The sequence below is a fragment of the Canis lupus genome, chromosome X (assembly GCF_048164855.1).
Source record: "Canis lupus baileyi chromosome X, mCanLup2.hap1, whole genome shotgun sequence".
NCBI classification, from domain to species: Eukaryota; Metazoa; Chordata; class Mammalia; order Carnivora; family Canidae; genus Canis; species Canis lupus.
This window is the reverse complement of record NC_132876.1, coordinates 70,594,178-70,619,236: the sequence shown is the minus strand read 5'-3', so window position 1 is coordinate 70,619,236 and position 25,059 is coordinate 70,594,178. Positions and strand designations below refer to the sequence as shown.

General features: G+C 49.8%; 1 protein-coding gene across 1 annotated transcript in view; it reads left to right on the top strand.

Annotated features, from left to right (window-relative positions):
* Positions 1-3,731: 3,731 nt before the first annotated feature.
* The window catches only part of NALF2 (NALCN channel auxiliary factor 2), a 28,825-nt gene continuing 7,497 nt past the window's right edge, over positions 3,732-25,059 (top strand). Inside the window, exon 1 of the mRNA XM_072818343.1 lies at positions 3,732-5,088. Coding sequence (XP_072674444.1) covers positions 4,216-5,088 — 873 coding nt within the window. The 5' untranslated portion in view covers positions 3,732-4,215. The remainder of the gene's footprint in view (positions 5,089-25,059) is intronic.

The window sequence follows — 25,059 nt, the reverse complement described above, 5'->3', positions numbered from 1 at the left end:
CTTGCTAGGCAGGCTGGGTCCCATCAGAAGTGATCCACCTTTACCCTCCAGTGTTAGCCTCTGCTAACCTGCAGCACGTAGAGAAAAAGGGCTAGGCGGAAAGCTGGCCAGGGCCCACCAATTCTGGAGAGCCCAGTCCCCCACCTACACCTGGCTGTTCTGTTCCTAGGGCCTGATTAGAGGCCCATGCCTCCCCTTTCCCAATCCCAATTTCTTGTGTAATCTAGAGGGAGAGAATGAGAGCTTCCTCTGACGGCTGGCATGCTACCACTTCTTTGTTTGCAGCAGGTAAGTTACTGTTATATTGTGCTCCTGTGATAAATGGACTTTTGTGAGGCACTTTTTGCCCTGTGTGTGCTTGAGGAGGGAGGGAGTCTTGCCTGAGTGACTTCTCACAGAAAGCTCCAGAGGTGCTTAGAGCTGATAGCCTAGGCCGGGCAGGCTGCTCTTTCATTGGCATTTGAGGGTGTCAATCACTGTGGCCCTGCCAATCAGCTCAGAACCAGGTATCTGTAAGCGATTAGCCTTCTTTGTTAAACAGAACACTGAACCCTCCAAGGACTAAACAAAGAATGGCTCTGGAAAGACAGTTCCTAGGGAGGCAGGGGCAGCCATGCCAGTGTGACAAACTCGAACCCTTTGGTTTCCTCTTGCCTCAGGCCCTACTTTATTCCTTACATCTAGGCCAGTCCCCGTTTTAATTCTACCTGTCATTTCCTTCCCATGTAATTCTTCTCTTTACTCCTTCTGCTGCTTTGTTTAGCCCTCAACACCTCTCATCTGAACTACCAACTAGTCTACTAACCAGTTTCCCTGCCTCCAGTCTCCCCCTGCCCCAACCCAATCTCCCTCATGCAGCCAAATGAGTCTTGTAAAAATACAAATCTGATTGTGTGACCTCCTGCTGAAAACCTTTCAGCCTCTTTTGTGGCTCTTAGTACCCCGGGGATAAAGTCCAAACTACTTAACACGGCACCCAGGACCCTTCATGATTTGGCTCCTGCCAAATCCTCAGCCTCATTTTTGGCAGTGCTCCCATTTCACACCTATTCACAATGAACTACTTTGTAGGTTTCTGAACATGCCATTCTTGGCTTTGCTCCTGGGCCTTTACACATGACATTCCCTCTGCCTGGGACATCCTTCACACACCACCTTCTCTCCTATCTGTCTAGCCAATCCTTACTCATCCCTAAGACTTCAACTAAACTCCTTCGGCCCAAGACACATATTTTGTGCATGCCTATACCTTTGATGCCTAGTACAGCATCTGGAACATAACAGATCCTCAAAAGATGTTTGCCAAATGAATGAATGAATGCCCCCAACTCATATGGCTGTGTGCAAAGTTGTCTCTGAGGGAAGCTGGCAGAGTGGATCAGTCCTTTCCCTTATGGGAGGAAAATCTCTCCTTCCTCCCACTCTTATTTATCCATATTGCACTGGGTTGCAATTTCTTCCTTAAAATGTCTGTATCCCTAATTCTACTGTGAGCATTTCAAGGGTGGGGCCATGCCTGATCCATTTCAGTCTCCTACCTAGTGCCCAACATAGTACCTGGAACATAATGAATGAATAGGCCTCCCAAATGCCTGACAGTTTTGTTCCTTGTCTCATATCCCTCCACTCCCTTCCCCACAAGCTCTCACCACCAGTACAGCCAAACTGTCACACTTGTGGCTTCACAACCTTACAGGGCTCCTCTTCATCCCTGAAACATTCACCTGCATTCCTCCTAAGTGGAATGCCCTTCCAATCCCCACCCCAATCCTGCTACTTCTTTAAGAACTAGCTCAAATTTCCACTCTTCAAGAAACCATTCATGCATCTATCCCAGCCCACCCCAGCTAGTGCTAATGATTCCCACCTGTCTCACTTAGCCCTTGGTATCCCCTCCTGTTAATCAGGGGGAAACCAAGTCTCAGAGAAAGGACTCTCTCAAGGACACATGTTATGTTCTGTGGAAGAACTATTGTTTGAACCCTAGTCTCCAGCCCATGAATCCTCCCACTAGCCAACTTACATGATTTCTTTCCTCCTGTATACTATAACTTCCTTTAAGTCAGGACTGTGTGTCCACCCCTTCATCTTTCCAGGGCTTCCCTGGAGTGTGAAGAGAGCTCTAGAGCCATACAGCCTGGGTTTCTGCCTTGGCTTCATCAGTTGCTAGCTTTGTGGCCTTAGGAACTTAACCTCTCTACATCTGGGCTGACTCCTATGTAAATGAAGAAAACAATATAGTGCCAACCTCACAAGATTGTTGTGAAGATTAAATGAAATAATGTAAGCAAGGTACCTAGAGCAGTAACCTAGCACCTAGTATTCTCTCAATAAAGGCAATTTTCTTTATTGCTGTTATTCTTAATATCAACACATTTTTACTGGTGATGGTTGATTAAAAATTTGAATGGAGGAGTTACTTGGAGTGGGAGGGAGTGAGGAAAAGAAGTAGACAACAGGACCAGTCTGAGATTTGGTGGAATCTAAACAAGGTTAGTGGCGCGGCTGGACCTTTGTACGTCTGAGTTCCTAGTGCCATGTGACTCTGTGAGGGCCCCAAGCACATGGTTCCATCCGGGCCGCGCAGCTTCCCTAACTCTCTTAGCTATTCTCAGCAGCCTGTAGGGGGAGCCAGGAAGCTAGGAAAGGGGGAGAGGCTGCTGTAAATCTTACTAAGGGCAGAAACCCTATCTCTACTACCCATCTTAGCCCACCGTCTTGCCCCCTCCAGGGCGCTCTCCGGGCTCTGACCTCTTTGGCAGCAGAGCTAGGAGCTGTCCTTCAGCACCAGGGGCCGTCTGGGCCTCGGGCAGGGCGGTGAGGGCGACTGCTGAGTTAGGGACATGGGACTGGTCCGATCCGCAGCCGGCTCCAGCATCGCCTAGTCACGGGGACGGGGGAGGCGACTCAGGGAGGCAGCAAGACGCTAACGAGAAGCCTCCTGCCTCCTGCCACCAAGAATCACCCTCAGAAGTCCCCTAGCCCTCGGCGGGGAGTGAGCAGCCGCCCTGGGGAGGGAGGCGGGCACCCAGGTGGGCGGGGGAGGGAGAGCGCCGGGGCCTGGGACTCAGCGTGTGGCGTGTGCACGCGGGGAGCCGGCGGATGAACGGAGGCGCTGAAGTGAATGGAGTTGGGGGTGGACTGGAAACATCCCCAAACAGCACAGGCTGGGGCCGGCTGGGGCTGCGGGGGGGGGGGGGGCGCGAGTCCTGAGGCGCAGGCGCAGTTGGGGCCCCAGTCCCGCTCCCTCCTCCTCTCAGTGCCTCTTTCTCCGCCCCGCTCCCCCCCCCCCAAACACACTCGCACACGGGCTCTCAAGGTGTTCTCCGCACAGCAGAAGATGGCGACAGACTGAGGGGGCATGGCCAGCGGGAGCCACGGGGCCGTGCGGCTCGGCGGCCGCCACAGCGGTGCTAACGGGAGACGGAAGCTAGCGGCGCACTAAGTGAAGCCCGGTGTAGGGTCCGGCGCCTGTGGCGCCGCCGGGAGCCAGGTGGCCCGCCCGAGCCGGAACTCCGGGAGCAGCAGGCGCCGAGCCGGAGCGGAGCCGGCCCGGGACCGGCCCGGGCGAACGGCCAGAGCGCGAGGGAAGCCCGAAGGGCCGGGCGGCGGGCCGGCCGGCGGGCCTAGGAGGGCGCAAGCAAGGCGGGGAGCCGCGCGGAGCAGGCAGCAGGCGGGCTGGCCGACGGGCGGGCGGGAGCGGCGCGGCGCGGCGCGGCGCGGGGCGAGCGAGTGGAGCGTGGTGGCCGGGCCCGCACGGCGGCGCTGAGGGGCGCAGAGCTGCGCCGAGCCGAGACGGCCAGAACAGAGTGCGAGCCGGGCGGCCGCCGGCGCGGACCAGAGTGGCGCGGAGCCCTGGGCAGCTGAGGGGCCCGACACTATGAGGAGTGCGGCGCCGCCGCCGCAGCCGCCACCGCCCCAGTGCCCCGCACCGCCCCCCGCCGGGACGCCGGGCAGTGCCTAGCGGGCCGGGCGGCAGCGCCCGGGCTGCGAGCGAGGGGGCGCGGGAGGAGCGCGGGGACGGCACGAGAGCACCCCGCGACTCTGGCCTGAGCGGGGCCCCGGGCCGGCCGGCCTGCCTCACCATGCGGCCCCCGAGGTAGAGCCTGGACGGCGCGGAGGAACGCGGAGCGGCGTGCAGCCGGCTCGCCCGCGCGTGACGGCTGTCCGGCCTCGCGCCCGCCTGATCCCTCCGGCCCGGACCCCCCCTGAAATATGTTCAGGGGCGCTTGGATGTGGCCCGGGAAAGACGCCGCCGCGCTGACTATCTGCTGCTGCTGCTGCTGCTGGGCTCCCAGGCCGAGCGACAAACCTTGCGCTGACTCTGAGCGGGCGCAGCGATGGCGACTGTCCCTGGCGTCCCTGCTCTTCTTCACCGTGCTGCTCGCTGACCATCTGTGGCTGTGCGCGGGGGCCCGGCCCCGGGCCAGGGAGCTGAGCAGCGCCATGCGGCCGCCCTGGGGGACCGGCCGGGAGCGGCAGCCGATGCCTCCTCGCGCGGTGCTGCCCCTGCCGCCGCCGCCGCCGCCGCCGCCGCCCGGCGAGCCCAGCGCGCCCCCGGGCACCTGCGGCCCCCAGTACAGCAACCTGACCAAAGCCGCCCCCGCTGCCGGTCCCAGGCCGGACTGCGGTGGCGTCCCAGAGCCCACGGGGCTGGATGCAGCTTGCACCAAATTGCAATCTTTGCAGAGACTTTTTGAACCGACAACCCCAGCCCCCCCACTGCGGCCCCCTGACTCCTCTTCCCGTGCCCCGGCCGAGTTCCCCTCCGCCAAAAAAAACTTGCTCAAAGGCCACTTTCGGAACTTCACTCTCTCCTTTTGCGACACCTACACGGTCTGGGACTTGCTGCTGGGCATGGACCGCCCCGACAGCCTGGACTGCAGCCTGGACACCCTGCTGGGGGACCTGCTGGCTGTAGTGGCCAGCCCGGGCTCCGGGGCCTGGGAGGTTTGTAGCAACTGTATCGAGGCATACCAGCGGCTCGACCGACATGCTCAGGAAAAATATGACGAGTTCGACCTCGTGCTGCATAAATACTTACAGGCAGAAGAGTACTCAATCCGGTCCTGCACGAAAGGCTGTAAGGTAGGGACTGGCGTCCGCGGGCACAACACCTCCCTCTCGGCAGCGGTAGCGGTGGCCGTGAGACTCAGAGAGAAAAGGAAGTCTCCCCCTCCACCCCCCTCACCTCCTCCAACATCCCCACCGTTCACAGCAGGGCACCATGAGTACTACCTTGGGACCCTCCCCAGAGAAGGGGGCCTCAGGGATTCAGGTCAGTTTAACCACCCGGCCAACTTCTATTAATTCCGGGTTTGGGCACCTTCTGACTCGGGCTTCCAGGTGTCCCGCCCCCACATGAGGTGGGAGGGGTCACAGACAAAGGGATGGAAAGACGGATCTGGCTACCCCTCCCTCAACATCCATCCCCCACCAGCGGTGCCCCCTTCCTTTCCTGAGTCGGAATTGAAAGTCCTGTTGGAGGCGGAAGGCCAAAGGTGGAAGGAAAAATATTTGGCAACCTAACCTGTCCACCCTCTGGCCCCTGCCAGTGGTTGAGAGAAGAAGCATTCCAGCTGGTGGGGTGCGGGGCTCTAGTGACCTTAGATGACCCGAGGTATAGTCCACCAGGGGTGCCTGTCTTCTCTCAAGTAGGGAACCTGCCAGCTCCTCTTCCCTGATAACAAGAGTTGGGGAACAGGGCACAGCGGTTTGTGGGAGGGCCACTGGAGGTTGGTGCATTACAAAACTCCCAATGCCTTCCCAACACACTGGGGTAGCAGTGGAGGGAAAGCTGGTTATCTGGCTGCTGGGGACAGGCGTCCAGAGGAGAGGGGAGGCCACTGCAGAACGGGCCTTCCTAGGGAAGAGCTGGGTATGGAGAAACTTCTTGACCCTCGGTAGGGTCATTCTGGACAATAGGTGCATGGAGGCTATCAACATTTGGGATGTGGTGCTACTGCTCTGTTTGCTCTGCTTGGCCAGGTGACCTGCCTCTGGGAGAAAAGAGAATAGCAAGGTCAAAGGGTCAAGTGAAGAAGAGACCAGGTGGGGTGGTGGCCTCACTCATCCTGGAGCTGGGGGCTGAGAGCTGGAGAGAGAGACAGTGACTCCTATCCTAGTTTGTCTCCCTCAGAGGCCTCAGGGAGGGGCAGAAAGTGCTCCTTTCCATCTAATGCGACCCCTGTGGACTTCTTCAGGGTTCCATGTTCTCGGTGGGCTCCTTAAGGATTTAGGCAGGGGTCGGGGAGGAAAGGGCTAGCTCCTTGCTCCTGACTTCACTTTCTCATTCTCCTTTTTCCCCATTCTCGTAACCTAGCAGTCTCCCTCCCGCCTCCCTCAGCCTCAGCTGACTCACTGCCTCACTCACACTACCAAATGAGATATTCCACTTCTTAAAGGTGTACAGACAGACAAACACACACTGCCATACACCACCACCACCACCCCAGGCAAAGTCATGCAGAGATACAGAGAGGTCATCACATCCTCAAACGGTGCCATCGAAGCAGACACCCTGTCTCACACACACACACACACACACACACACAGCTCCCTACGGTGTCAGGCGGCAGAAGAAGTGTCACATGAAGGAGGACACATTTTGTCATCTAGAGAGACACACACCCTCCATGTCAATCACAGATACACACTCAGCCAAAGTGGAGGGGCATGGTCCACAGCAGACAGAATAAAGGATGTCTATTTTTGTGGTCCTCCCTCCGGTCCTGTGGCCCCAGTCATTCTTCTTCTCTTCAGTTACCAGGCTGACTGAGAGACCACACTACAAGTTTCCCTCAGGTATTTCCCCCCTGTGGCAGTTGGCTCCAAGCTCTGTCCGATCCCACACTAAATAATAATCCCCCGTATTAATTATGTTTTACCAAGCAGTTTGATAGAGAAGAAAGCCAACCAGTGCCTTGGATTTAGGAGGCCTTATCACCTCTACCACTTGTTAGCAGTGTGACCTTGGGCATGTCACTTCACTTTCCTAAGCTTCCATTTCGTCATTTGTAACACAGGATCCATAATCCTTGCTCTGCCCCCATCCTGAGTCCTTCATGAGATTTAAGTGGGAAGAGATAGCTATTAGCATTTTGTAATGATAATATAACACCTGACATTGGTGTTTCACTTAGCGTTTTAACCTCTCTCACAAATATTACAAGATCACAACTGCCCAGGGAGGATGGCGATACCAGCACCATCATCCCCATTTTACAGACGAAGAAACTGAGGTGCAGGGGGATCGAGCCCTTTGTCCTGAGGTCACTTAGCTGATGAGCAGGAGTGCCGGGCCTGCAACCTTCGTGTTCTGCAGAAGAGCAGAGGCATGCTTTTGCCATAGCCTCGCATCAAGCTCCCCATGGCCAGGGCCCTCCCTGCTCTCCTTTGTCTCCTTGTCGCTGTTGCTGTCGCTGTCACTCTCTTGTTCTCCCTCTCAAATGAACTCCGCCTGCTCTCTTGCTGCCAGCTGTGCTGGGAGAAGGGCAGTGCCAGCTTTCTCCTGGCGTCTCCCACTCTTCTCCAGCTGAGGCCTACACCCACAGGACTCTGGATTCCACTGTTTTATGGGCACTGAGGGAAAAGGCAGCCCTGCTCATGCTTCTACCTGCAGCCCCTCTCCCTTCACTCCACCACTCCACCTCTATCCCAGTCCTTCTTGCCCATTCCCAAGCTTGCCCCCAGGCTCCAAGCCCTCCTGTCCAGCCCCTACCCCAAAGGGGATGGATCCCTTGGGATGATGCCTCATCCTCAAAGCTTCTCCTGGGTGGAGAGCCCATAGCCCAGGCCAGGAAACCAAGCTTTTGGAGCCTCTGCTCCAGGGTCAGGGCACACCCTGCCCTGGGGCCTGTCCTGAGCATCTCAGTCAGATCTTTCCTGGGGAGTTCCAGAAACCCTGTTCTCCCTCATCCCTCAGCGATGCCTGCCCCTGTTTCAGGCCATGTGGGGCCCCACGAATCATACCTGTCCTCACTGCTGCCTGTGACACCTCCCAATTTAGTACCAGCTGCAACATTTCCTTAATGTGCGACTGACTTCCTCTTGCACAGCAGGGATGTTAACTTAGGCAGACCGATGCCCATCCCCACCCTGGCCTCTTCCAAACTCAGGCTGCTGTTCTACCCCACCCTTATCTTCTTGTGCATACAGCCCCTGAGCCCTCACCTCCCTTTACCCTTGGCCCTTCCTCCCAGCCCTGCTGGACAGCTGCCTCACTCCTCAACAGCTCTCCATCCTCCCAGCCCTGCCGCACCCCTGCTGGTTCTGATGGCCTCTGTTCCCACCTTTGTCCCTCTCTGACCTAAAATTTAGAACAGCGCAACTAGGGGGAGTGGTGGAAATGCAAACAAAACCCTGGCTCCTTCTCTCATAGTTCTGATTCAAGAAGAGATAGAAGCCCAAGAGAAGGACAATTAACTCTCTTACCTGCCACAGGGCCACAGAAGTAAAGGTTGGTGCCAAGGAAGGATGTGATAGTTATATTCTGTTCCGAACAGGCCCAAACCCACCTGGGCAGACTGGGTGTTTCATTCTGGATCTCACACTGAGCAGATGGGGAGGAGGCTGGAACCCAGGTTCTCCTGGACAGAGTCAAAGGAGCTGTTTCACCTGGAGAAGAGGAGAGTCAGGAGGATGTGGTCTCTGACTTTAAATCTCAAGAAGAGTTATCATGGTACAAAAGAGGCATGTCTTGCTTACCCCCAAAGTGACTTTGTAGTTAGAATGTCCTGGGTTCAAACCCAGCTCTTTTATCTATTCCCTGTGTGACCCTTGAGCTAGGGGCTTTCAACTCTCTGAGCCTTACTTTTCTCATCTATAAACCGGAGCTAATTCATCATAACAGCTCTGTGAGGTCATTATTAATGACAAGCCTGCACAGTACCTAGGCCTGGCACATTGGAGTGGCTCACTTAACAGCTTCTTTCCTTCCAAAGAGGGAACAGACTGCCCTAGGAGGAAGTGAGCTCCTGTTCCCAGGAAACATCTGGCCTGACACAGGTAGACTCTTGAAGGAAATGCTGTGGAGATGACTCTAACTCCAGGTTATGGGGGGAGTTGGCCAAGTGACCTCTAAGTCTGTTCTAATGCAAGGTTGAAGCCCCATGAGCAGAGCCTGCTCCCTGAACAGTGGCATTGAATGGGAAGAGCTGGAGAGGGGCATGACACCTCCACACAGAGGAAGGGGGACTGCCAGAGCCGGCTCCTCGCCTTCTGTCCATACCCATTGGGACCTTGTTCTTCCTCCACTCTGGCTGGCAGCTGTTTCTGCCCCACTGCCTTCCTTTCTCCTCCCACCTGTCACAGCTTTCCTGCCAAGCAAGACTCCTGGGCTAACACTGATACTAAAAGCAAGGACTTCAGGTCACTGGGCAAAGGGCAGATGCTCTAAGGTGGCCAGCAGTCCCTATTGTCACCCAAGCTTGCAGGCTGGGAGTGGAGCCTCTCAGTCAGCCTCCCTGATCGATGATTCTCCCAGGCGAAGAGGGCTCTGGTTTGTGCTGGGGGAGGGGGCGGGGGAGGAAGGGGGAAGTACTCAAGACATGGCCTTCTGGGAAGCATGACAAAGCCTCCATTGGAGAAAAGCCTCAAAATCCACAAAAGCTCGTTGCTCAAGAATGTGAGCACTGGGCTTCTGGGACAGAGCAGAGGCAATGTGTAATAGCTCAGACAAGGATATAGTGGATTAAATGTAGGAGTGTAAAAGTGACCTCGTGCTGCCCACACCTCTCCAGACTACCTCACCCCCATCCTGACCCACCCCAGCTCCATATTCTTCCCAAATTTTAGCCCATACCCAACCCCCCCATCCACATACCAGTGGCCCCATAACCTTTCCCATCTCTTCTGAGAAGATCTCCCCAGACCCTTCCTAAGACCACACCCCATGCCTCACTTGCTAATACTCACACCTACACACTCCCAACCCCCACTTCTCCCAACAGTTATCTCCAGCCCCTTGCCCCATCACTCATCCCACCTTATCCCCTTATCACCCATCTGTACCACATACCCTTCCTAACTCTTAACCCATGTCCTTCCCCTCTTCTGGCCTTCCCCCCAGCTCCCCCGCCTGCCCTGTGCCTCTTGTCCTGAATAATGTCCATGCCCCCTTACCCGTGCATCTCTCACACTCCATTCACACCTCACCTCCCTCATCCTTGTGCCTTCTCCTGCCTCCCCTTCCATCTTCTAGTCCCCTCTTCTGTACCCTCCCTTCCTCCCCCCTCCCTTTCTGCTTCTGTGTCCTCCCTGCCTTCTCCCCTAACTGCTCAAGGCAGAACAGTGTATGTGTGCAAGCACACACACTTAGACACAGACAGACAGACACACAAACACACAGTCTTCTTCATGGCTACTTTCCATCCTTTCCACAGGCTGGTGCCTGACTACTATAGTCACCATAGCAACGGGAACCTCCAGGAAGGATACACTGGTATCTCCTGAAGGTGGGGGGGGGGGAGCTAGGTGGAGAAAGGTGAGCCCAGCAGCCTCCCACTTAGTTTCATGGTTTGGCTGGAAGAGTCTACTGAACAGGGCGGAGGCAGTGGAGGTAGGGGTGAGGAAAGGGAAAACGGTGGGCGGGGCTGACAATAAAAAGAGGATCAAGGATCTCTGAAGACCTCACAAGCCTGAGAGGGTGCCTCTAAGTCCTGTGGGTCATCTCCCCCCTCCCCGCCAGGCATTGGTGCCTCATGGAAAGGGCACAGTCACCCCTTGGTGTGTGGGTGGGTATGTAGGAGAACATCTCAGGCTCAAGGGTGGAAGTTTGCCCTAGAAAATCTTGTCCCTGAGGGCAGTTATTTAGTGTTTCCACCCTCTGAGGCTGTTTACCTGCTCTGTGCCCATGTAAACTGGGCATCAAACCTGCTCCCCACCCCTGCCTTAGCTCCTGTCTCGGCCACACGCAGATTCCAGCTGCAGCTGTTCACTGGAAGGCCAGGGGCAGCTTCTAAGGGGTCTAGACCAAGACAGGCTTCCAGAAGCACCATTCTCCAATGCTGACCTGGGAGGTCTCAGGGGACTGCGTGTGTCGTGCTCTCTGTGGTTACAGGCACACAGACTAGAGTGTATGCAGGTGGCCAGGGATGCTGGATCAAACTTTCCTCCCTAGGCATAAGAGGAGGTTCAGCAAAGCCTGGATTTTTGACACCTTGAGCCAGGTAGCTACTTAGAGGGGAGAGCAAGGGTACAAGCAAGCTGCAGCTGGCCCTGGGGAGGAAAGGCGTTACTACAGAGTGACAGGGGCTGCCAGGACCAAAGCTCCTGCTCAGATGGATCCTGGAGAAGGAAGATGGAACCTGAGCCACAAGCTTCTGGGCTAGGCAGACTGGTGACCAAGAAGGGGGAAAGAAAACTGCAAGCTTTTGAGTGCCTGGGAGATGAGAGGGGCTTTATATGTGTCCATAAACTCATTTAAATGCAATCATGCCAGCAGGCAGTTACTGCGTTATCTTCACTTTGCAAATGACTATAACTGAGGCTCAGTGAGGGGAAGTGACCCACCCATTCCACAGAGCCAAAAGGTAGAGAGACTGGGATACAAAATCAGGTCTGTCTGTTCTTTCCCCAGAGCATACATGTATAAAGAATATATTAATGATCTCCTCCAGCTCTCAGAAGCAATGCCCAGCTGGCTATTGAGAGACTGGGCTGCAAAGCCACGCTGACCTCAGAGGGGGTCAAGCAAGGCCTCCTGGCAGCTTAGGGCCTCCTGGGGTAGTTCAGGTGCAAAGTAGGGACCCACCAGCATCCTCTTTGTTCAGCACTCCCAATCTCTTATCCTTGAAACTCAGTAACAATTCCAGTATCCTTTTGGGAGAGTGACAGGGGATGGCTACCAGGAAGGGAAGTGTTTGCTGCCTCCTTTTTCTGCAGGCTCTGCACAGGAGGTGGGAGGAGCCAGGCGCCCCTTGCCTGGAAGGAAGGTAACTATTCTTATTCTTGAAGGACCAACTGGTGCAGGAGGGGAGGAGGTCCTTCCTAGGCAGGCCTCGTGCAGTGGAGCTGGTAGTGGAAACAGTGAGACCTTGTTAGCCCAGAGCCTGCTGACCCCTGCCCTGAGCTTTGGACACCCACTTCCCATGCCACTCTTTTGTTGAGCCCTGGCCTGCGATGGCTAGGCTTTTCTTGGGGGGTAGAAGGAAGTGCCAGCTCACCAAGTTCCACCTGCCTACCAAGGGACATGGCGTGGTGATGGGCATTACCATTGTTTCCTATCATTTTATTTGGCTTCCAGCAGATAGCCTGGTTACCTGACACATCTGGGAAAGGTGAACATATCTGCTTTAGTGTTCAACTCAATGAGAACTTCCAGCCCAGTCAGTCCTCCAGAACTGTAGACTCAAAATCTTTTGAAAATACCTTTTTTTTCCAATTACCTAAAAAAAGGTCTTTGAGAAATTATGGAAAACAGAAGCATAACAGGTAAAAGGTCCCAGAGACCCTCTTAATGTATAGTGTATTTCCTCATAATATGTCTTTTTGTGGAATATATATTTTTTTAAGATTTTATTTTTTTAAAGATTTTACTTATTTATTTATTCATGAGAGACACAGAGAAAGATTGAGAGGCACAGACACAGGCAGAGGGAGAAGCAGGCTCCATACAGGGAGCCCGCGGTGGGACTCGATCCCGGGTCTCCAAGATCACACCCTGGGGCTGAAGGCGGCGCTAAACCGCTGAGCCACCAGAGCTGCCTAAGATTTTATTTTTTAAAAGATTTTGTTTATTTCTGAGAGAGAGTGAGAGGGAATGGGGGGAAGGGGCAGAGGGAGAGAGAATCCCCAAGCAGACACCCCACTGAGAGAGGAGCCCGACTCTGACTCAGAGCTCCATCCCAGGACCCCTGAGACCACGACCTGAGCCGAAATCAAGAGTCGGCTCACTTAACTGACTGAGCCACCCTGGTGCCCCTACATAGATCTTTTGGGCTTTTTCATTATAGTAAAATCTGCGTAACATAAAATTTACCATTTTAACCACTTTTCAGTGTATAGTTCAGTGGAATGAAGTACCCTTGCAATGTTGTATAGTCATCAACACCATCCATTTCTAGAACTATTTTATTCTCCCAAGCAGAAACTCTGTACTGATTAAACAATAACACTGCATTCCTCCCTCCCCCAGCCCCTGGTAACCTTTATCCTACATTCTCTCTCTATGAATTTGTCTAGTCTAGGAACCTCATATATGTGGAATCATACACTACTTATCCTTTTGTGTCATTACATTTTGTTGTGTTAAAAACATTTAACATGTTTTCAAGGTCCATCCATGTTGTAGCCTATATCAGTACTTCATTCCTTTTTATGGTCGAGTAATATTTTATTGTCTGGATATGCCATATTTTGTTTATCCATTCATCTCTATGGACACTTAGGTAATTCCCACCTTTTAGCAATTATGAATAACGCTGCTGTGGACAAGCTTTTATGTGCACATATGATTTCATTTCCTTTCACCTTTCGTCTATTGTGAATAATGTCATTACGGACATCAGTATCCAAGTATCAGCTCAAATCCTTGCTTTCAGTCATTTGAGGTACATACCTAGATGTGAACTTGCTGAATCACATGGTATTTCTACGTTTAACTTTTTGAGGAAAAAAAAAACTTTTTGAGGAACCCCCACCCTATTTTCCACAGTGGCTGTACCATTCTGCATTCTTATCAGCCATGCACAAGGATTCTTAATTTCTCCACATCCTTCCCCACACTTATTATTTTCCATGTTTCGATAATAGCCATCCTAATAGATAGAACTATTTTTACATAGTTGAAATCATACAGTTCTTTTTACCCTGCTCTTTTTCGATTATTGTTAAAGTTATACTGAGTATCTTTCTATGTAATTAAATATTCAAAAACATCAGTCTTGATGAGTGTACAATATTCTAGCGCATGAATATAGTGTGATTTAAGTAGTCCCTTTTGTGAGATATTTACTTTACTTCCAATTTCTATTATAATTAATGCTGTTATGAACCTTTGTCCATAAAGCTTTGTCAGATCTCTGACTCCTTTTTTTAATAAATGCTATCTCAATCATTTTTTTCTTATTTCTCTACTTTGCTGAGTTTCTTAAATCACAAAATAAAGCATGCTCATTGTACCAAATCTAACAATATAGGGGTGTACAAAGAAAACATTAATAATCCTTCCAGTGCCAGTGCCACTGCCCTGAGGTCACTGATGGTAACAATTTGGTGCGTATCCTTCCTGCCCCTCTCTCTGAGCTTACATAAACATTTACACACACAATGACTTTTTCTTTCCTTTGTTTTGCATACAAATGGGAACATAAACATTAATTCTGCAGAATGAACATTTGGGACTCCTCTCACAGAGTCAAAGAGTATTAACCTTTTCAAGGCTCTCGACATACAAATTTCTTTCTTGCCACATTTCTTTCCAGAAGGATTATTCTAGTGTATACCTTCACCAAAAGCGTGGGACTAATTTACCACCCTTTTCCAGTACTGAGTATCATATTTTTAGTGCTTTACTAATTTGGGGTTGAAGAATGTTATAGCATTGGCTTTTACTTGGCATTCCTTAGGTCAAAAATTTGTTTTACTTGTTTATAAGGCCATTTCTATTGCCCGTTTTGTGAATTGTCCATTTGTGTCTTGTGGTTTTTTATTGATTTTTATGTACTTTTTATGTATTATTAATGATTTTAACCTTTTTATGATCACATTTGTGGCAGCTATTTTTCTCATTTGTTATTTCCATCTTAGAGCTGAAAGGAAGGAATGGAAAAGCAAAGAACTGTCCCAGACCTTCATTCTTACATGTGCCTTGTAAAGTGCAAAAATATTTATCCCCATTTTTCATAGGAGAAGACAGGTTCAGAGAGGTTAAGTAGCTCAAGGTCATTCAGCTAGTAAGAGTTGGAGCTGGGATTTGAATCCAGGTCAAATCCAGGAGGCAGTGGTACTGCCTCATCTGTGCCAGTGCAATTAAACCACTGGTAAAACTTTGTGCTAGTTGCTTTACAGACATAATTTATAGAAAGGTAGGGATAGGTGCCTTTATTGTCTCCATTGTGCAGGTGAGAAAAATGTAGATCAGGAAATTTAAGTCACTTGCTTGAGGTCTCATAACTGCTAAGAGCAGACCTGGGACTTGACCACAGGACTAAGTTTAAAGATGTTTGACCCTGTCTTCTCCGCACACCGGCTGCGTCCCTCCGGACCATCTTCTTGGCTCCATATTGACGCCTAGAGAGGGAAAGTACTTTGCTCATAGTCACCTCGCAAATTAGTGGCCGAGTCCCCTGCCTCCTTACTGATGACTTGTCCACATTCACAAAGCTAGCCACTGGCACGGCCAGAATCGGAACCCTGCTTTAGCTAACTCTCCATCTGCCTCAAGCGAAGGCTTTGCAATGCAAAACATTTCTGGGGCATGCTGGGTAGGAGCCATTAGGCAGAGTGCCCTGAGACCTTTCTGAAGGAATGGATTCATGCACTGGAGTCTTCCTGGGCAAGGCATTTCCAGAAGCCCCTAAATGATAGGACCTGGATCAGGAGAGCTAGTGTCCAAAGGCAAGAAAACCTTTCTACAAGGAGACAGCTGCACTCCCTTTACCAGCTGCTGAAGATTAAAGCATAAATAGTGGACCTTCGTCTCTGGGTAGGAAGCTGGTGGTGAAACAAAGCAGTAGTTGTCTCTTTCCAACATCTCCATCTCCCAGGGTGTGTGTTTGTATGTGTTTCGAGAAAAGTGAGAAGGGAGTACTTTGACGGGAGAATGGAAATGCTCACGTGTAACCCCTACCTAGCCCCAAAATGTTCTTCCCTTCACATTCCCTTACAAAGAAAACCTTACTCCGATAAAAGATGGGCTGAATACACTGATTGTAGAAAATCACTCTCCCATCCAGTCCTAGAAATCTCTCCCCAACTTGACCTGAAATTCCATCAAAAAGATTTGTTTGAGTAATGAGCTAATTCCTTCAGTGGTAATAGTGAAACAGAGATACGGCATCAAAGAGCTAGGGCACTGAAGTCCAGGTGAATTTGGCTTTGAAATCTGTCTCCTCTGTAAAATAGTTGTTGAGATCTTGAGCATATTCTTTCACTCCCTTGGAACCTCACTTTTTTCACATTTGAAATTAAGAAATAGGGCCATTGTGGGACACCTGGGTGGCTCAGCGGTTGAGCTCCTACCCTCGGTTCAGGATGTGATCCTAGAGTCCTGGGATCGAGTCCCACATCAGGCTCCCTACATGGAGTCTACCTCTCTCTCTCTGTGTGTCTCTCATGAATAAATAAGTAAAATCTTAAGAAAAAAAGAAAAAGAAAGAAATAGGGCCATTGTGATGCTTAAATGACATACAGCCTGCTAACCTCTTAAAACTGCAGTACCCGTGAGATGGAAAATGTTCAGGAAATGGTAGCCGCCATTATTATTACTGGCTGTGTGGCCTTGGGCAAGTTATTTAAACTCTCTGATCCTTCCTGTCTTCACCCACAAATATGTCTCCACCTTGGGGGGCTAGTTGTGAGGATTCAATGAGTTAATAAATGTCAGTTGCTTAGAACAGAGCCTGGCCTATAGCAAGCACTTAATAAATGGCAGCTAGTATTATTCTCACCTTAATTAGATGTGTTTAATCCAAATGACTGTTTAATACCCAATCGAGATTGACAACACTGGGATGGACTGCTTAGGAGAAGGAAAAGGTAGTTTGGGAGCAGGAGGTGAAGTGTCTGGTGTGGGAGTGGGAGATTGGAAGCCAGAAGGCAACTGGAGAGATTCTAGTAAGGGAGGGCACAAAGACATAGCTTAGGTGGGGGAAGAAAGAAGCAGAGATGGAAGGACTCCAAACCCTTGATTCACCTCATCCCTAGAGACCAAGCACAGCTGACAGATCCTTTTATCAGGTCTCTCTTCTCCCCGGTCTCTCATCTGTCTATCAAGGTACTACATTTGGGGAAGGAGGTGAGGTAGGGTCAGGGAGCTGGTTTCACAATAATCCCTGAGGAAGGCTAGAGACTGCTTTCTGGGCCTTGGCCCAGGGCTAGCAATGTGTGGCAGACAGCTGTGTCTGGGAGAGGGCACTGGGATTTTATGGTGCACATATCTGTGTGCAGCTCAAAGGAAGCTATGCTGTCACTATTGGCGCTGGCAACATTCCTGTGGTGGCCTGCACAACCATTGGACACAGAAGCCCCCACAGCTCCTGTCCTCACATATTAGTTCCTCTCTTTGGCTACAGAACCACTCTTTCAGGGCAGCCCCGGTGGCACAGCGGTTTGGCGCCGCCTGCAGCCTGGGGTGTGATCCTGGAGACCCGGGATCGAGTCCCACATCGGGCTCCCTGCATGGAGCCTGCTTCTCCCTCTGTCTGTGTCTCTGCCCCTCTCTCTCTGTGTCTATGAATAAAAAAATAAAATCTTAAAAAAAAAAAGAACCACTCTTTCATTCTGTTGGCCTGTTAAACAGACCTGGCCCAATCCCATGGCCTAGGCAGTGGTGGTGGAGTAGATGATCCAGAACTGCACAGTGCAGGGCCTGGAGTTTTGGGGCTGAGTCTGGGTGAGGTTGGTCAGATTAAATCTTAAACATTTTGTTTTGTTTTTTGAGGTTCATGGATGCAGGTAAGTTTATCTTTTTGTTTCATTTTCATTTTATCAAAGTATTATATGTCCGTAATTTTAAGAATCCTGTATAAGCTACATATGTATACTCACTCTTCAGAGTTAAACACTTGAAATTCTCTTACCTTTTTCTTCTGATATTTATCTCCACATTTCTAATGGTATGCCAATACTGCTATTTCTTGACTTTTCTGTTTTAAATATCAGTGTGTGTGTATACATGTGTGAATTATATATATGTAATTTAATGTCTTTTAAATGATATAGATCTCAAAGCTTATAATTAAAACAGAAGCTTTTTGTTCAACCCCTGAGCCTCACTTTTCAGAATTAAATATTGTTTCTTCTGATATTTACCCCCACATTTCAAACTGGCATGCCAATACTACTGTTTCTTGATTTTTTTTTGTTTTAAATATCTATTGACTTTATTTTATTAGAGGAGGATTTAACTCTCTTATTACCAGCAGCACTGTATGTGCACACATATTTCCCCTCCCTTCCTACATCCAATATTGACATATCACAATTTCTGATATTGACAATATTCCATTTTTACATTATTAGGACTATAAATATTGTTCACAGCTGAGTCATGTAGAACACTGGATTACATTTCCTTCCTTGGTCAACTTGTTTTCCTGGAGTTAATATTTGCCTCTTTTTTGCTTAGTTTTATATGACTTTTTTTATTTTTATTTATTTATGATAGTCACAGAGAGAGAGAGAGAGAGAGGCAGAGACACAGGCAGAGGGAGAAGCAGGCTCCATGCACCAGGAGCCCGACCTGGGACCAGGTCTCCAGGATCGCGCCCTGGGCCAAAGGCAGGCGCCAAACCGCTGCGCCATCCAGGGATCCCAGTTTTATATGACTTTTTGCTAATATGCCTCCCATTTCCCCATCAGAGCTGTAAAATTTATGCAAACACATTAACATTACATAATTCATTACTTCTACCTTTTCTTGCAGTTCTCCACCTTACTCCAGTCTGGGCTAGTTGTTGGAGGCTTCATTTTCAAGTGCTCAGATTTCAAGCACTTAGCAAGCACCTTTTCTGTATACCTAGTTCCATGTGAAACACTAAGGGCAATGCACAGATAAGTAAGATACAGTCCCTGTCGTCAGGGAGTCTACAGCCTCAAGGACTGATTTTTTACAGATGTCCTACCAGAAGCCGTGGGCTCCTTGCAAGGACTTTGATCAGGCTGTGTCTTTGATCCCACACTCCAGGCAGACCTATCTCTTTCCATCTCTCTCCACTGAATTGCCAGAAGAACACAACACAACCCCCAGGAGAGCAAATGTGGTCTTAGACTGCATTAACAGAAACAGAGCTTCCAAGTCAGGAGGGCTGATACTTCTATTTGACTGTGTTGATAAACTCTATTTGAGAATTGGGTTCATTTGCAAGGGACACAGAAAAGTAGGCACTCATCTGAATATAACAACCAGGATAGAAGAGAGAACTGGAAATCACATCCTATGAAATAATAATAATTTAAAAACCCGGGAATGGGACACCTGGGTGGCTCAGCGGTTGGGCATCTGCCTTCGGCTCAGGGCATGATCCCATGGTCCCCGGATCGAGTCCCACGTCGGGCTCCCTGCGTGGAGCCTGCTTCTCCCTCTGCCTATGTCTCTGCCTACCTCTCTCTCTCTCTGTCTCTCATGAACAAATAAATAAGATCTTTAAATTAAAAAAAAATTAAAAAATATATAAAATAAAAACCTGGGAATGTATGGCTCCTTAGAAGAGTAGTCTACACATAGCTATCTCCATTTTTCTTCCTTCACATTTGCTTTTAAATTGGCTACAAAATAAAAAAATAAAAAAATAAATTAGCTACAGTCTGGTTTCTGCCCCCATTGCTCTACTGAAATCATTCTCACCATGATGAGACTGCCAGCATGTTTCTGTCTAAGTCCTCATTTGCTGACCATTCCTTCTTCTTGGAAACTCTCCCTCTAATTTACAGAATGCTACTCTTTTCTGTTCTCCTCCAATCTTTTACACCACTCCTCCATCTTCATCAGATTCCCTTCCTCCACCTTTCTCTTCAATGTAGTGTTTTCCAAGGATCTACTGTTGATCCTTTTCTCTTTGTGCTTGCTCTCCCTAGGCAATATCAACCACTTTGACTTCCATTCTTGCTTTATCAGTCAGGGTGAGCTAAGTTATGCTGTGGTAATACACAGCTCCTAATAATCTGAAGCTTAACAGTTATTTCTTGCTCACAATACATGTCCAAAACAGGTCAGCAAGGAGCATCTGTGCATGATCATCACCAAGAGACCCAGGCTAACAGAGGGTCCATTTCAACACTGCTTCCACAGTCAGCAGTAGAGGGAAAAGAATGTGCCAAATCATATACCAACCCTTAACGCTTGTCCCCAAAAGTGACCCATGCCACTTCAATTCACATTTCATTGGCCAAAGTAAGTCATTTGGTCATGCCTAACTCCATATAGTAGTGTAAATTATAGTCCTACCATGTTTCTAATGATTAACCCCTTATCCCTTGGTGATTTATCTCTGGCCTAGACATTCCTTCTGAGCTCAGAGCATTATGTCCAACTGCCTACTTGACATTTCTACCTAGCTGGCCCACATGGACTTCAAAGTCAATATGGTCAAAAATGGAATTCATCTCCTTCACCCCCAAATCTACTCCTCCTCCTGATTTCCCTTCCTTAATGAATGAAACTACTATTCATCTTGCCATCTAAGCCAGAAACCTGATAATCATCCTGGACCCCGCCCTCTCCCTCATTCCCTAATCTCCATAAGTTATCCTGTTGATTCTACCTTCTTGACATCTCTTCTCATATACACCCCTTCTCTCCATTTCTTAATTGTGCTGCTACTGCCTTAGTTGAGGTCCCCATCATCTCTCACTCCAGATCATTGCAATAGTTTTCTGACTAGTCGTCCTACCTCCAGTCTTGATTCCTATACTCCATCATCCACACTTTCAGACATAGCCTGAGAAGTTAGCCACAGAAGTGGTAAGTGATCTTTTAAAAAAGCAGTTATTTAAAATTCATTAAAGGCATTCAATTGCCTATAAGATGAAGTCCACCTTCTCCTCAGTATCCACAGCATACCATAATATGGGCATGGCTTTTCTCTGAAGCCTTACCTCCCATTACACCCCTTTTTGCAGCCTCTAACTATGCTAAATTACCTATGGTGTCTGAACCCAGCACTATTTCATACCTCCTGGCCATTATACCTATTGATTCTTTTGCTTAAAGTATATTTATTCCTGCCCTAGTCCACCTAGTGAGGTTCTACTAGTTTTGTCCAAGCCCCAGCTCAAGCCTCTTCCACATGGAGATGTTTTCCGGTTCTCAGCCTTCAAAACACAGTTGATCAGTCCTCCCTCTCTGCTACCACTGTACCAAGTACATACTTTTTATCACAGTGACTTATAATGTTTGATTCACATAGTTGTCTCTCCTTTTTCTTGAAGATAGCAATCTCATCTTTATCATATGTAGCCCCTCATCACAGTGCCAGATACTCATAAGATGTTCAGAAAGTGATCACTGCATGAACAAATGAATGGGAAGACCCCACTCAGGGAGTTTATAAATAACTGCAGGACTATCCGTTGGGACAGGAAGCTGACTGTAGAGCTAGTAGGAGCTATGAGTAAAGCCACAGAGAGACATTATCTCAGCTCAAAAGAAGGAAGAACTTCTATAACTGTTAAAGTTGTCTGAAGATATGGGCTGCTGTAGGAAAGAGTAAATGCCCTGTGACAATAGTGCTCAGCAGTGATGTTGGAGTGGAAATCCCAATAGCAGTAAGGAAAGTGGAGTGATGATGCACAGTCCCTTCCATTCTGGAATGGTCATAAACCTTCCTCCTCTGCTCATCTGATTGATATGGATCATCTAGATTCCTTAAGAGCTACCCCTGCATTAGGAACACCGCTTTTCCACTGACCAGACTGCCCCTGGCCAAAGCAGGCCCACCCAGCCATTGGCCTTTGAGCAAATGGCCTGGGAAGTTTGGAGGTATGAGGTCCCTGTGGAACTTCACTGGCTTTACGTTCTTACCCACCTCTCCACCCATCTTCCCTGCCTTTCCTCCAGGCCAGGCCAGGCCACTTTGACCCACGACTGCTCATTCTCTGAAGCAGGAAAGCTGTTGCTTATTTTTATAGCCACTTAAGTAAAGCCATATCATCCACCTGGATTTGCCCGGTAATGCCTCTAATCGCAGCCTGACTCTGCCAATCTCAATGAACTACAGCTGTCTCTAGAGTTCTGTCCCTGATCTTCCCCTGAATTGGAGACTAACTTTGACCTTACCCTGTTCTGATCCAATTCCTTGAAAGCCCAGAATTAGGAATAGGAGCACATGGCTCTGCCCGAGGAGGTACCTCACAAAATTCGAGGTGTGCTGATGGATGTGGTGCAAAGAAGCATGGGGTTAGTCGTCAAAGTACCTGTTTTGAACCTGGCTTTGTAGTTGATTTCTTGCAAGCCTCTGACTTTGGCTAAACTAATCCCTTTCTTTATGCCTCAGTAAAATATGGGGGCAGGGTGGTTACTTGTGTACTATGGACAGTAATGAGTTCCATCCCCAAGTTCAGCCCAGATTGTTGCTCTGCCTCCACAGGCTCTGCAGCCGCAGTTCCTGGCCAAGGGTCTCAGGAGTACATTAAGAAAACAAGCAGCCATAAAGAGAAGGTCTGTAGGGAGGATTGGATGGGGAAATAGGCCCTCGGGATGTTAGCAAGTTGGAATCCAAGAAGGAAAGTGTGGGCTTTCTGGTTGGCAAGAACAGAAGCTCTCCTTCCTGGATGGTTTTCCAGCTCTTAAACCAAGGAGTCCAGGATGGCCTCCTCTAAACCCTCTGGCCCTGAGTCTTGGCTTTGGGCCGTGTGTGTACATACTCATTTGTGTGGGTTCACACAGCATCCTGGGGGCCAGGAGAAGTCAGACACTTCTTTCCAAAGGAGCATAGGGATGAGGATGCCCTGACCAGGGCTGCAAATCAGGAAGCAGGAAGGTAAGGCTTTCTAAGTTCTCCTGGTTCTCCCTCAACCAACAGCTGCAGAGCCTCATCTTTCCCATTCCCATTTCAAGAGTGGCTTAGCAGCCTAGTTGGGAGGAGATAGGGGGATAACCTTCCCAGCTTCCTTTTTGAGTTAATTGGTGTTCCCTCTAGTTACTCCCTGCTTCCTTCCCTTCCCAGTTCCCATAGCAACTTGGCTGCAGCAGCTGAGCCCAGCAGTGACCTAAGCTGGGAAAGGGGATTCTGTAGGAAGAGGAGGGCACTTCCAGGTCAAGTCTTCCAACCCCACCCATCTTCTGCTACTACCTCAAGGGTCCAGGCTGGTTAAGCTTAAAGAGCAAGCACATGATGAAGAAGCCTTGTCTGCCAGGGATGAAGTTTGAAGAGCCCGAAAGCCCAGAGCCACCGTGGTTCTCAGCCATCCTCCCCGCCCATGCCCTTGTGTGCCCTGCCCCTGAGTGTGGAATTTGCAGTCATTGGTAGGATTGTCCAGTAAGAAGAACCCTGGAGTCGGAGCCAAGAAACCGGGTTTCAAGTTTCTCCTTCTGCCATTATTTTATGGGACTATAGATAAGTCATTCGCCCTTTTTTGGGCCTCCGTTTCCTCATCTATAAACTACAAGTAGAGGGGCTAACCTGATAGTTCTCTGCACATTAAAGTTATCTAGGGTGTTCTGAAAAACTCTTATGTGTAGGTACCACCCACAAGGAATCTGACTTCATTGGTCTGGAGTGCATTTTTTTAAAGACTCTCAGAGTGATTCTTTTTTTTAAGATTTTATTTATTTATTCATGAGAGACAGAGAGAGAGAGAGAGAGAGAGCGGGGCAAAGACATAGGCAGAGGGAGAAGCAGGTGCCCGATGCGGGACTCCATCCCAGGACCCTGGGATCACGACCTGAGCCGAAGGCAGATGCTCAACCACTGAGCCACCCAGGCATCTTCTCTGAGTGATTCTAATATGCAGCCAAAGTTGAAAGACTAGAGTAAGAGATCTCCAAGGGTCTCCCAACTGACAGCTGTCTAGTTCTGAGACCTTTCTTCCTTTTCCCTATGTGCCTCACCTCCAGCAAACCCCACAGCTTCCCTAACCCTGGCTCTCTTGGCTCTTCCCTATCCTTATGGATGATAAGTATTCAGGCTGCCCCTTTTAACTGCCCGAACAACCTGGTGCCCTCTGGCTCAGTCCTCACACTGATAAGTCAGGGCAAGATACTTAAACCCGGTAAGGGGAAAGGGCTGCAGAGACTAAGGCGGGCTTGCTGCCCAGATGGTAGTCCTGAGAGCCAGACTGTTCACTTGAGAAGGATCCCAGGCCATCTCTGAAGTAGGACGGCCAGCAGTGGCCTCAGCTGGCCCTTTGTAAGGCCAAGAAATTGAATTACCTCTCAGCCCCTTTTGGTTCTTCCTCCATTCACCTCACTAGCTCCTTGCCTGTTCCTGCCTAACCACCCACAGGCCTGGTGTCCTCCTCAGGCAATCTGCTCACCCACTTGTGATGGTGACCCAGGCTAGGGGTATGGGGCTTGAGGGAGGGTCTTCTAATTAAGGAGAAAGGCCACACTCCCACTGTCAGTCCACCCACCCCCTGCCTCCTTTTCTCCTTCCCTTTCTCCCTCCCTCTCTCCCAGAGCATACAGGTGAGTGCCCAGCTGTCATAGGGAGCATTATTGGCCTGTTATTAGGCCAATCAGTTGCCTGGGAAGAGGGCTGCAACTTCCAATTGGGCCTTTTCTTGAGACTAGAAGAGGGGATCCCTGGGTGGTTTAGCGCCTGCCTTCAGCCCAGGGCATGATCCTAGAGTCCTGGGATCAAGTCCCGCATCAGGCTCCCTGATTGTGTCTCTGTGCCTCTCTCTCATAAGTAAATAAAATCTTAAAAAACAAAACAGGGAGAATCCTACAGGGACCTCTGAACTCAGTCAGTGGAAGAAGCGATTCCACACCCTTGTGTGAGAGTGAAGATCGAGGAGGACCCTGGTTCCAGGCAGGAACTGCCGAAATCAGGGCAATGGCTGTGGACAGAGCCTCACCTTGGCCCTCTGGGTTCCAAAAGATGGAGGGCCCCTTAGCTCTAGGGATTTGCTTTTCTTTCTTTCTTCTACCCTCCTTCTGCTCTCTTATCCATCTTCTTACCCCTGTTTTCTTATATCCCTATCTTCCTCACCCACTTTTATTCCCCTGATCACTCTTACCCTCATCTTTGTGACTTCCTCTTTCTTACCCCTCCTCTTCACAGCCCCCCCTTTACTCCCTCTTATGTCCCCACCCTCTTATCCCTTTGCTCTTCCTTACTCTTCATCACTCACCCTCACTGCATACCTTTGCCTCCCTTACCCTCCATCTGTTATTCTTCTGCTCTTTCTCCCGGGTCTACTCCCATCATCACCATTTCTTACCCTCCAACTCCCTAC